Source organism: Balaenoptera ricei, chromosome 7, assembly GCF_028023285.1.
Source record: "Balaenoptera ricei isolate mBalRic1 chromosome 7, mBalRic1.hap2, whole genome shotgun sequence".
In the NCBI taxonomy this organism is placed as follows: domain Eukaryota; kingdom Metazoa; phylum Chordata; class Mammalia; order Artiodactyla; family Balaenopteridae; genus Balaenoptera; species Balaenoptera ricei.
In genome coordinates this window covers 6,008,459-6,022,619 of record NC_082645.1, presented here as the reverse complement: position 1 = coordinate 6,022,619, position 14,161 = coordinate 6,008,459, and the positions used below count along the sequence as shown (strand labels likewise).

General features: G+C 37.3%; 1 protein-coding gene across 1 annotated transcript in view; it reads right to left on the bottom strand.

Moving 5' to 3' along the window:
• DPP10 (dipeptidyl peptidase like 10) overlaps positions 1-14,161 on the bottom strand; it is a 675,810-nt gene that overhangs the window by 110,773 nt on the left and 550,876 nt on the right. Inside the window, exon 8 of the mRNA XM_059927100.1 lies at positions 9,513-9,633. Within this exon, the coding sequence (XP_059783083.1) occupies positions 9,513-9,633 (121 nt within the window). The remainder of the gene's footprint in view (positions 1-9,512; positions 9,634-14,161) is intronic.

Sequence of the window (14,161 nt, the reverse complement as noted above, 5' to 3'; positions counted from 1 at the left end):
GCTAGAGAGGAAAACTGTTTGGAGGACAAGTGATTGTGACACTCAGTTGCTACGAAAATGGCAACGATAAAGATTATAAGTGAAGTTCTTATGAGACCTCAGAGGGATTACATAGGAATAAACAGAAACTGAAATCATGACAACTAAATTAGGAAAACACAAAAGGTCACCATGGCAACTTTGGAGTCCCTCTCTTCTGTAGTTGAAGGGCAGATGTGGCTGAGGTCCGAGAGAACATAGAAAGTGTTGCAGAGGAGCAACACAAATGAGGGTCTCAACTTCACTTGTGTTTTAAAGCTAAGAGAGCAATATTGGTAGAGAAGTATTGGGAGCCTGACAAACAGGCTCAGGACGCTTGGGTAGATGCGTGCAGTACACTTGCTGCTTTCTGGACCAGTCTCATAAATAACACATTTTATAGTAGAATGTCGGCTGAAGACTTTGAACCTCAAAATTTCCACAAGTCTTCTTGCTGACTGAGGCAACCTCTATACAAGGGAGCTAGACCTTCTCTGCATAAAGGCAGAGTGAAAGATTAATTCCTGTAAATTTTAAGAGTCTGCATCCCTAGGGAAAAGGTTAGAGATGTAGTAGCCTGGGATACACTGGAATATCTATTAAAAAGTGAGAAAATTTGTTGGGATTATATTTATTTGAAAGTAAAGAGGGCCTGTACTCTGGATTTTGAAGAACACCGTAAACTACATTCACATGTGCTGACCTGTTTTATTCCCAGGTAACCTGTAAAACTGCCAGTTCTAAGAAGAACCTGAGCAGGAGACAGCTGTGCAGCAGATCAAGGCCATGGTCCAATCTTTCCTACCATCTTCACCCTGTGACCCAGCAGATACGATGGTAATCCAAGTGTCCTTCCCAAACAGAGATGTTGTGTGAAGCTTCTGGCAATCACCATATGACAATCAGAGCACAGGCATTACAAGCTTTAGGGAAAGGCCATTTTCTCCTGTGCCGATAAATATTCCCCAATTCAAAAGCAGCTCTCTACTGAGCTATGGTAGAAATAATTAGCCTGACCATGGGATACCAAGTGACTATGCAACCCAAACTGTCCATCATGAACTGACTCTTATCTGATTCACTGATCATAAAACTAAACACATACAGCTATATCCCACTGTAAGATAGAAGTGGTTTATATGGAACCGGACTAGAACGTATAAGTGAGCTGCCCATCGTATTGCATCCTCTGCTTTATCCTTTCTCCTTCATTTCACATCGATGCCTCAGGATGCCTATGCCTCTGACACCCTGACATAAGCTGGCAGAGGAGGAGTAAATGTAGGCCTGGATTATGGGCAGGTTTGCGTGATGTACTTGAACCCACTGGAACTGGACAGGCTCTGCACCATAATCTTACCCAGGAGTGGCATAAAAAGACTATAATAAACATAAATCCTCCCAGTTGGAAGACTTTTTTTGTTTGTTTGTTTTTAAGCAAGGGATACTTTTTTTTTTTTTTTAAATTTTATTTATTTATTTATTTACGGCTGTGTTGGGTCTTCGTTTCTGTGTGAGGGCTTTCTCTAGTTGTGGCGAGTGGGGGCCACTCTTCATCGCGGTGCACGGGCCTCTCATTATCGCGGCCTCTCCTGTTGCGGAGCACAGGCTCCAGACGCGCAGGCTCAGTAATTGTGGCTCACGGGCTTAGTCGCGCCGCGGCATGTGGGATCTTCCCAGACCAGGGCTCGAACCCGTGTCCCCTGCATTGGCAGGCAGATTCTCAACCACTGTGCCACCAGGGAAGCCCCCAGTTGGAAGACTTTTAAACAAGATATTTAGTTCTCTACTTCTTGCGGAAGGAGACTTGGCTTGAAGCATAGGTCCACCCAGACTCATGCATAGTAACTAATAAATGGCCACCTGATCAGGGATACGGAAAAGTAAAATTACAGAATTAGTGGCAGGAAGTCTAGGGAAAATAAGTGCATGGACTTGTCAGGAGGGGTAAAAATGTAAAAAATTTGAAGACATTAGTGCCCTGCTTAAGGGCCACCAGAGCACATCCATAGCAGGGGAGGCTCTCAATGACCAGACGGACAGTATGACCGCCGAGCGCATGCCAGCTTGTCTCTGGCTGCCAATGATAGTGATCATTACTAAACCCTTGACATGGCATTATTTCCCAGCAGGCCCAGCGGACTACCTGGTGACAGGTGGATTACATGGTAACTCTTCCATGAAGAAAGCGTAGAATTTTGCCATAACAGAAATCGATACATATTCTAGATATGGATTTGTCTTTGCTGCCTGTAGCCCTCTCAGCACTGCTGTTCATGGACTTACAGAATAACTTATCCATTACCGCAATAACCCACACTACGTCACCTCCAAACAGCAAATATTTTCTAGCAAGAGGAAGGCAATGGACTCAGAATGGCATTCACTGATTTCATCATGCTCCCCACTAGCCGGGCTTGATAGAAGAGTAAAATAGTCTGCTCTACCACGACTTAGGCACTATTTTTTTGACAACATCCTTGAAGTTGGGATGTTATCCTCCAGATATGAGTGTCCTCCTTAATGTCCACCAGAGTACATCCATAGCAGAGGAGGCTCTGTGTCCTCCTGCATAACCAGGAAGCACAGATCTAGGAGCTAAGGGGTGGAAGTGTAGTGTTCTCTTTCACTATCACATCAGTAACCCACTGGACCCAACATTGCTTCTTATCCTCATGATAATGGGCTTGGTGGGTGTAGAAGTCCTACTACCTAAGGGAGGATTGCCTCCAACAAGGAAAATAGTCACAATTCTGTTCCTCTGAATTAGAAGCTGAAATCTTTCCCTGACCATTTTGGGCTCAGTGTGACTGGAAAAATAAACCGACAGAAAACATCGTCACTGTGCTGGGTCAATGATTAATATCATCTGCCAGGAAGAAAATGTGCCTTTACTATATAAAGAAGGAAAAGGAAGAAGATATTTGGAATTTAGCAGATTCACAAATACCCTTTTGTCTAATTCCATCTCATTTTCCAATTCCACATTTCTACATGCCAATTTCCATTTCAATGGAAAACTAAAATGGTAGCAACCTAATTAAGAAGAGGAAGCAAAGGAATAAGATTTGGCAGAAATAAAGTTTTGGTGTGATGCACCAGGTAAATAACCTATCTAGTCAAAATGCTGACTGAAGGTAAATGGAAACAGGAATGAACAGTTCAGGAAAGGAGTTATGATTACCAATTAAGGCCATATGATGAGTTACTTCTTTTCTTAATGGGGCCATTTTCCCCCAAACCTTATATGAAAAACACAAATATTGGCTGTAAATTTCAGACAGGTATATAACTGGACTAATGTCCCTCTACAGTGAAATGGTGGCAGATGAGACTTTGTGTGCTCCTCTTCTGGGGCCACAAACTTTTCATTTGAATAATAAGAACATTCCCATGGTGTCTGAGTTTTTTTTAAGTGTGGCCAATATGAAACCAGGCAAATCAAATAAAGAGAAAAAAGTTAGTGCATGGTATTTATTTTGTTGGTTTCCACCCATGGAAATCATGTGGGTTTCGCTGTCTTCTTCAGCCAAAACTCACTGCTTCTATTACTGTGAAAACTCCAGGGCTCCCTCCTTCTAGGCCCTAGTAACAGCTGCCCCCCTTCCCTCTTCAGGTATTAATGGCTAAACCATTACTAGCCACAGGTTGTATATTCCTTGTCTTTTACAAGTGGCCCCTTCATAGATAAAGCTGAATACTATTTTGAATGTGCCATTTTTTTCCAGTAGTGATCCTGACGCTGATTTATTCAAGTAACTTAAAATTCAGGTGAGGAGACATGAGTGAGCCACGCAACACTGAAGAAAAAACATGCTGCTAATTGAGTGCACGTAAACTCTAAGTCTTATAAGACCTGTAGGTACAGAGAGATCAGATTGTGTTGCCCAAAATCAACACTCAGGGTTTCTAAGAAGCAGGTTCTATCCTGGGTGCTGAAGTATGCGTACACAAGTACTTCCCAAGAATAAGAATGGCCCCAATTTGAGGGCACCATTCAATAGAAACTGGACATCATCTACTTTTATTTATTTTAGAGTGATTTATGCCTAAAGTTGTTCCTCACAAAAATGATAAAATAGCAAAGTAGTATATACAAAGAGTTATGTGACTTCCTTCAGGTATATAAAAAAAGCTACCCGAATAGAAAGTAGATAAATAAAAGAATCTTTAATATGCATTTGCTTAAAAGTCCTCTTGAACGAGGCAAACACTCTTTAATTGCAACTAATAGGGACTTTTACTCATGGATTGAAACTTCCTGTAATTATATTATTTACAAACAATGTAGTTTTACAAATTGCATTCCATTCCATTTCAATGTAGGCTTGGCTCTTCATTGTCTTTATTACACTGATTTAGAAAATCTCACTGCAGAGCACATGGAGTTCTCAACACATGTGGTTTTATGTCACAGACACTTAAAAATATAGCCTCAACACAAAGCACTCACAGAAAACTAACTCATATATGACCATTGTGTTCAGATTAACAAGCAATTCCGAAAAGTAAGCTGATTTTATCCGTTTGTAGTTTATCAACTTAGATAGGATTTCCTGAGGATCTACTGTCAGCCCTGTGGGTTTTGGTTGATTTTTTCCCCCTTATTTCCTGTATCTTACTGTCAACTTTCTTGAAAGAATTGTCTATGTTCGTAACCTTCTCACTTCCCACTTACAGCTCCATCCACTGCAGGCTTGCTTCTGGCACCACCAATTGACTGATTTTGTTCCTGTCAAATTCTGGTAGCAAATCAAACAGTAACTTTGGAATCCTCAGCTTGTTTGACCTCCTGAGACTTAGCATTGTTATCACCCTATCTTCCTCTGCCTTCCATGGCTGCACCTCTAATCTTTCTTTCTTTTATATGTCACAGTTCAGTTTTACTGGGATTTAGTAAGTACTCAGTAAATATTTGTTGAATCAATGAATGGATGAATGTGACTTCCTGTGTCTATGAGAAGGCACAAAGTGAATACAGGCAATTTGCATTATTCTCACCAAATAACAAAAAAGCAACAATCCCAATTTGTTGATAAGCATATTGTTTATCTTGTAATTTTTTTCTCTCACCTCTTTATTCTTGTCATTCTTAAAGCTCAATGCAAAAACCATTTCTTCTATAAACCACCCTATATTCCCCCAATGCATCAGAATTAATTCTATTTATACATATATTTAATATGATGACATGTAGTTCTATTTATATTTCTATTTACCATGCTCCAAATGGTTCATTATATAATAGTTGTTTACAGTTTTTCACTCCATTAAGTTGGAAATACCCAAAGCATAGAAACCCATATTCCTCATTGTATTGCTCTCAGATAATGTCTGACAAATATATGTGCTCAATAACGGTTAGATTGAATTTCAAAGAAGGACTCCTTTAAAATACGAGATTCTAAAATATATTTATAAATCTTTTAGGCATGTCAGTTCCATTATTCAAATAACTGAAAGTGACAGTCATTTCTTGTTTCTATTTAACAGATGCAATACTTCGTGGAGATTTTCAAAGTTGTAAACTTGGCAGCTGTGAACTTTACCTTTTTTAAACAAAATATTGATCTGATATTTTGTTTAGTTAAGTTACCACGTTAAATATGCCAATTTATATGAATAAGATTTGAGGTGCTTTGTGTAAATTATATTTAAAATGTTTCATTTTGAGCACGATGTTTTATTTTTCTTCTGAACTTCACCAACTCTTTTTTTGGGGGGTGGGGGCGGCTCTGCGTGACTTGTGGGATCTTAGTTCCCAGACCAGGGATTGAACCCAGGCCCTTGGCAGTGCCAGCGTGGAGTCCTAACCATTGGACCACCAGGGAATTCCCCATGAACTTCACCAACTCTTTAAAACACAGTGTATTTTATTTGCTTTTACTTTCCTTAGGAATTGAGTAATACTAGAAATAGAAACAATTACACTTTTAAAAGACTTTAAAGACTCCACGTCAGTGACTGCGGTTGGGAGCAACAGGCACGCTCACAGGTTGGCCCAGCCCTAACACACTTAAAATTTGCCATAAAAACATTTTATTATCTTTTATGTGACTCTTCTAATCTTTTCCTACGATAATTATAGAAGGTAAATTTCAATTTAGAAAAAGTAAGTGGAAATGTTACATGTTCCTTCTTGGGTTTCCCACACATGCTAATTCATATTGTAACTGATTTCTGCAAAGTAATAAAAAGGAAATCTCTACACTAGAGTATCACATATATACTGTTGGAGATCGTATGCATTGCTAATAGGTAGTACTGCCTTTTCATGAGTATATTGAAGGAAAAGAGAAGGTCTGGATTCTGGGAGGTGCTGACACATTGGACACGCAAAGTGATAGTAAGTGATTAAGGCCCGTGTGGGACTTTTGAACCATAGGTTGGGGATGCCAAGCAAAATGCTGAGGGAAAATCAATGATGTATGAATTGCCTAAATCCCTCTGCCAAACCTTAGCACTTATTCCCTTTGTAAGGTCCGTCCCTTCTCTTGGAAATGAAGCAAGAATTGAGGTAAGTCCATGGACACTAGGGTTCAGAGTCTTTGGCTGATGAAACAGACCAGGGAAATCTAACACCTTAGGTCCATAATGCACGCCATCCCTTAGGGAAGAGCGAAAGGCCCTGCACTGTAACAGGTGGGGTAGCCCAGGACGAAGCACTGACTTTGAAGACGCACATTCAAGTGTCAGCCCTACCCTCATGAACGCTGAGGTCATGTCCAAGTCACCTACCCTCCCTGAATCATGGTTTCTTCAGTAAGTGATTAGATATACCAGCATCATAAGAATTAACTCACATAGCATATCTGGAATTTCCTAGTATACCTAGAACATATGAGCCCAAAGGATTGAATTTAATTTGAATGGCATAAACCATAATTTTTCCATTTCCCCCTTTTTGGAAAGTGTCAGACTTACAGGGTCATCCCCAAAACAAAAGTTTTTGTTACCCATTTGTCCTGCTTATCCCTCAACACACTGTTCAGTTTCAGCCCCAATATATAGGTTTTTATTCTCTAATTAAGAAGATAACCTTATTTCCCAAATAGTGGTCTTTAATTTCTCTCCTTATAATTTCCTCAAATATGTAATTCCATAAACTATATGAAGCCTTCCCTAAAGGACAGAGGCCCAAATCTTGATCAGTGTCAAGTCAGTACATTCTACATTGGGTTTACCTCTAGTTGATTCCAAATTTCTTGAATGTTAAGGATCACATTTTGTCACCCAATGTAGCATATTAGCACACTGGGAAGCACCAATGTTCCCGCTAAATTATTCCTCTCCTCCTTGAGTCTACTGTTCCTTCTGATGTCTACTCACTGTGTCTGCCACCACTATTTACTAGTGATCCAAACCAGAAGCCAAAGAGTCATTCTTGACTTCTTCAATCCATCTCGTCCATTTGAACACTAAGATCTACCTATTTTACTGCCTCATCAATTTTAGAATCTTCCCTCCTTCTTCCTGCTTTAACCCTAGTCCTCTTGCTCATTATCTCTTGATAGAACATAGAACAAGCCTTATAGCTGCTCATTGGTTCTTTTCACTATTCAATTCCAGCTTTACACTCTAGCCAAAATGATCTATTTATGCGGAAGATCTAATCTTGACACTTCCTTTCCTGAAAAGCTGTATTAGTTTCCCCATTTAATAGTGGAAAAATAATTGAAATCCCAGAAAATTTTCAGGGTTACTGCCTCTTGGTTCTTGTTGCCTTCCTTTTCTCAAATTTTATGCCTCAATAATACCAAGCTGATTTTAGTTCCCTGGGCACACACTATGCTATTTAACCCTTCTATGCTTCTTCAAGCTTTTAACTCTTGCTTGGATTTTTCCTTCCTGGTTTCTTCTTCTGTGTTAAACTTCTTATTCTTTGAGGCTCAGCTCAGAGGGTTTCTCCATTAAGAAAATATTTACAAATCCCTAAAATGGGCTAAGTCTGACTCCTTTGTTTTTTCATAGAATCCTGTGTTTACTGTCATTTAGTACTTAGTACACTGCACTGGCATGGTTTCTTCATCTTTCAGGGTCTCCTACAGTACCAAAATATTTTGAACATAAAAGGTGTGTCTTTCCTAGCTCCTCTAGGTAAGAGGTGGTTAATTCTTACTACCTAGATTCTCAGAACTACCAAGGTTTCAAGTTTGTTCCTCACCTGTTTTTTCAATTCTTTGGGGCGTCTCAGGCCCCTCTAATAATCCATCATTTTGAAATAAGAAAGCCAGAGTCAGTTTTTGACACTCTCAACCAAAGAACCCTACTAATCTGTTTGTGCATTTCATTTTGTAAAATTTCATAGTATAATTATCACTGATATTTCCACAGTAGGTTCCCCTACTCCTCAGAATAAACTGTGGCTTTTACTGTTTGATGCTAGCTTATACACAAAATATATTATAGATATTAATACACATGTACACATATATGTGTAAATCTTGAGGGCTATAATGTCTCTTCCTTAATAATATAGTTCCACCCAGCAACATTTTCCTTTTAATGTAAAGTCCTGAGAGCAGAACTTTGTTTTGTTTCCTGATGTATCTCAGCACTTAGACAAGTACTTGGAACATAGTAGGTCTTCAATAATATCTATCAAATGAGAGCATGAATGAATGAAATGAATGAATGAATAAGCTAAATGATTTACTTTCTTACATAATTAAAAGTAGCAACTCTGAGCTAGAAAGATTGCATTTGCCAGTACTGCTCAAGAGTAAAATTTATTCTCTGGAAGATTCTTACTTTATAATTTCTAATTTAATAGACTAACTTAGTTTAAATTTTGAGGTATTTTGCCAAGATCAGTTGTAGAGTCTGAAATGTAGGTTTTAAACTCACACTTTGAGTTTTTCCTAGGCAATCTGTACCTATAACTAGCTGATAATTGGTACATGATAAAATTGGATAGAGGTTTTCATCACCTGATTCCTTCTTATATTCTCAGCTATTATGAAAACTTGATTCAATAGTTATTAAAAATAACTTTTTAGGTAGGTTTTATTGAATATTTTGGTCCCTATACAGTGGTTTTAAAATGTGACAGAATGTTCTTAATGGAAATGACTAATAATTAAGTGGCTGTCATGCACTTTTTGAATAGTAAAGGATTTTGTTTATTCCTTCCCAGACTCAGAAAAATTCAGCATCTAATTCCAGAGTGATGTAAGATGATTATTCACTTTCATTAGTTAAGCATCACCAAAAATAAGATCTATTTAGCCTGAACAAAATGTGTATATGTTACATATATATATATATCTATCTATCTATCTATCTCAAACATGGAATTATATAAGTAGATGTAAATCATAACCAGTCAAAACATGAGCAGATGCAAAGATATGAAAGCATGAAGGCAATTTTGAGAGGAAATGAGATGAAGAAATAGTGCTGTAAGTATTGTTATAATTGAACAGATTTTTCTTATAGATTTTGTGTAAAAATATATCATTTGTATTCTTTTGAAACTAAATCTATTCACTCACCTTCATATAACCAGTCAGCAATTCCATTAAAAATAATTCCTTCTTTTCCAGAAGATGTCAGTCGCAATGAACTACTCTTTATATCAGGTTGATAGTAGATATTATTTTCAAAAATATAAATCTGGATCAGGAAACATGTAAAACAAACAAACCAAAAAACCAAAAATATTAGGAAGCCTTTTTTTAAACTTTCATATTATAGAATAATAACTGAAGAGCTAAGTGTTTTATTATTTGCCTGCTTTCAATTTGTTTTTATTTAATGCATATTTTTTATTGCTTTCAATTATTAATGGCTGTTTCTTTCTCTATCATATTATATCCAGTTATCATTTAGAAATTACATGGTACTAGCTATTGAAGCTTTTAAATCCATATTTTCAACAACTATGTTTCATCTACTTAATTATCTTTTTCTCATACCACAAGATTGGTTTGGGTTTGAGATAACATTCTGCAGGCTTAAGAGACTGACAACTGTACTAGATGCCATTTTAGTAACAGCAAACAACTCGAAAAACCTCAATTTGGGGTCTTTTACCAAAAAATGCATTGGCGATCAATAAAATAATCTTTGGAGAATGTCTCTGATTCTCTCCGGCTCAACTCACAGACCCACTAATGAAAGGAAACACTGGCAAAATTCCTTCAGATTGATAAGTGGAACACACCTTCCTATGCCTCAATCTTCCCTGGTAATTCTTTCCTAAATAGCATAGCAGTAATAATAACCTTGTGCTTGAGGATTCAAGAAAGAGTTTTAATATGAATACATTACAGACTCTTACAAAATAATATCAACATCAACATCAGCAACAACAATAGTCCCAATACAGGAACAGCAGTAGAAATTAATTAAACAGTGTCTGTCCACAAAAAATGAACTATCTTTAATAGAGATAATTCAGGATAAAATTATTTATAATTCACTTTAAAATATTTTTAATGCCAAACATTTCACACTGTTGGTCTGTGTGATATAACTGTCACAGAGCCATGTTTCATCCACTTGTTGCGGGGAGTAGAATATTGTTCAATGAAAGCCAAATTGCTATTTAGATTGACATTCTACTAAGAAGGTGAAAGATGGCCTAGTGCCCATATGTTCCAGCATGCTATAGGATCATTGCACAAAAGCAGATAGAGCAAACACAAGAACTTCTGAAATAATTGTCTGATTAACCATGAGGTCCTAGATTTTAAACCTTGACGTGCACAATGATGAAGGCAATCTTAATATCCAGAACATTTGATTGATATTCTACTTTGATTCTGGTGATTTGGCAAGCACTTAACAGTGAGTGTATCTAGTTAACCATTCCACTACTACCTGTTGTTTATATTACAGGTGAGGATGACAATAAGAATACGAATTGTTGGGGGTGGAGAGTAAGAAAGATATAATAGGTGTTTAAACATGTGTTTATAATCAGGCAGCCTAAATTTAAAATCCAAATAACTTGGATAATTTGTTTAACCTTTCTATATCTCAATCCTCTCTTTTATAAGATGTGGATGTCTCACACCTACTTTAGAGATCTGATGTGAAGAATAAATGAGATGATGAATGTAGAACATGTAACACATGTGGCTATTGCTAGGAGCAGGGCTGACTTCACACAAGATAATCTAGTTCAAAAATCTTAAACTTTTTGCAGGCGCTACAGAATCTAAATCAAAACAAAACCTCTACAGCTTCAGCCAATGTGTAAATTATCCCAAACTATTGACTATTAGGTTGATTATATTATGTCGACTATATATTAGGAATAGTTAGTGGAATAGTAATAGCAGTAGGGGTAGTACTATTAGGAGGAGAGGGGGTGGTATTAACAAATGATATTCATTGCTTTCACTTCATTTAGAAAGTTTTCCAGTGATAAGAATATAGGAAATAAACTTATATTGAAAGTATGCAGGTCCCACTTAGGCAAAAGTTTGAGAACTATATCTCAGGTATCTTAAAACTGGATGGAAGTGTTTTTTTTTATGACTTTCACAACCCCTCATAACTGAGAAATAATATTAACTTTATTGTAGCCATTTAAAGCTTAAACTTTGTGCGTTTTGTATACTACCTCCTTTTGCCTTTCACAAACAGTATATGAAATAGGCACACAAAATCGGCTTTACTTGGAGGGAATCCTCTTTTTGTACTATAATCTTCTATTAGGACTTGTAAGTGAATAGAAATTCAGATCATCCACACTCATGCTACATAAGCACATGGGACTATTATCAAAAGTAAGGGTGACTTGAGACTTCCCTGGTGGTCCAGTGGTAAAGAATCCGCCTTCCAATGCAGGGCACCCGGGTTCGATCCCTGGTCAGGGAATTAAGATCCCACATGCCACAGAGCAACTAAGCCCACGTGCCACAACTACTGAGCTTGCGTGCCTCAACTAGAGAGACTGCATGCTGCAACTACAGAGCTCACCCACCCTGGAGCCTGCACGCCACAACAAGAGAAAACCACACACCACAACTAGAGAGAAGCCCGCACACCGCAACGAAAGATCCCGCGTGCCTCAGTGAAGATCCCCCATGCCGGAACGAAGACCCGATGCAGCCAAAAATAAATAAATAATAAATCTTTTTAAAAAAATAAAAAGGGTGACTTAACCCAACGTAATATTGTTCCAAATCCTCAGCTTTTTTTTTTTTTTTTTTTTAAACATCTTTATTGAAGTATAATTGCCTTACAATAGTGTGTTAGCTTCTGCTTTATAAACCTCAGCTTTTTGAGGGGAACAAACTCTAAGTCAAAACAATTAATAAAACCTCCACGATTTCAGCAGATGTATAAATGGTTTTGGATACCAAAACCATTGACCAGTAATTACATTTGTATTTGAAGAACAGATTGGATGATGTTCAAAATCCACATGAAACTGACATCTGTTTCAATGTAAAAGAACAAGCAATATGGAATCAGAATTTTAATGCCATTTGCTGAAAGCTGCAATATCAGGGGATATCCACAAGATCTTTTTTCTGTGGACCAAAAATTAGTGGCTGCCTTTATGAAAATATACATTTATAATCTTTTAAACCCTTTTAAATTACCAAAGTTTTTCCTTGAATTATATTAACTTCACATAATAGTCACAAACTCTCACCACTACTTTAGCAATATAGGAGCTGCAAATATTCCCAGGTACTATCTTGGCACATTGATGAAATTAAGCTGGATCCAAATAGCAATGATCAAGGGCTACGACTAGATTTAAATCACACTGAAAATACAGCAAACACTAATGCCATTTATCCTAATGTTACTGATTAAACTGTCATAATATTTTTGATGCCATCAATCAATTCCTTCAATGAGCCACCTACACAGTATAACAAATAGAAATGGATAGCTATTTGACCATTTAATTTTTCAGGTAATAGAGCATGCTGACTACCCACTTTTTCAAAATCCATGGTCTTAGTACACTTACAAAATAATCCAAAATTGGTAAAGTCACAACAAAGGCAACAGGAAGACAGCTGAAATACTATGTGCTGTGACAAACTGAGAAATTTGTAGTAAGTGACCCAGGAAATTATTCTATCAATGTGTTAATTGATATTACTCATTACCAATGATTAAACACAATATGTGTCATCGCCGTGCAGGAGGCTTTAACAGCCGATTTTCAACTTTCTGCCTTCTCTTCCCCTGCTGCAGCTCCAGTAATGCTTCAGATGACGGATGCCCCAGCAGCCAGGATTGCTGGGTGAAGAGGTATGGAACAAACTCCTTCCCCAGCCCCAGCCAACTTGTGATGGACATATGGCAATAAATGAACATTTGAGGTTAAAAGTCATTAGGATTATAGGTTTGAGAGCAATTACAATGTAAATTACCCTACTGTGACTGATTTAACCAGAGACAATGCCTAATACAAACTTATAAGAGCAAACTCTTATGAACTTTCAGCCAGTTTAATTGAAAAAGAACATCAGAATAAAACAGAAATATAATTGAATGTTAGATCTATTTTAGCTGAAATATTACTGAAAAGCTATTCCACCTTCACTGATTTGAGTGATTTTTATGATAATTTTAAATTAGAAAACTACAAATCATTCAAAAATCCCCATGTGTTGTAATGGTGTAAGAGAATCTACAAAGTCACAGCCAAGTTGGGATAGTATTTGGGTTGCCTTCTACTGTGGCTTGCTTTCTGGGAAAAAGTTGTAATTAAGAAACTATCCCAGATAACATATATTACTGGCAGGGATGTGGTGAAAGGGGTCCTTTCCTATGTTGATTGTGAAAATATAAAATGTGATAAGCGTATTGAAAAGCAATATGGCAACTAAAAACAAAACATACTCCATCTCATCAGCAATCCCAAATCTGGGACTTGTAAGAAAAACAAAACAAAAACAGAAAACCACCAATATGTACAGAATGATGAAGAGTGATATTTATTTCTGCAGTGTTTATGATGGCCAAAAAGAAGAGTCAAGGTGAAAACCCATCAAAGTGCTTGCCTGGATGGATTATGATTCATCCACATCAGGTAGTAACACTCGGCTTTGAGGAGAATAAATTAGTGCTACATGAGTTGACCTGGAGGTGTTTCACTGAGATATTGTCAAGTGACAAAAGCCACAAAACAAGAAAATTATTTCAACATGAATCCATTTTTATG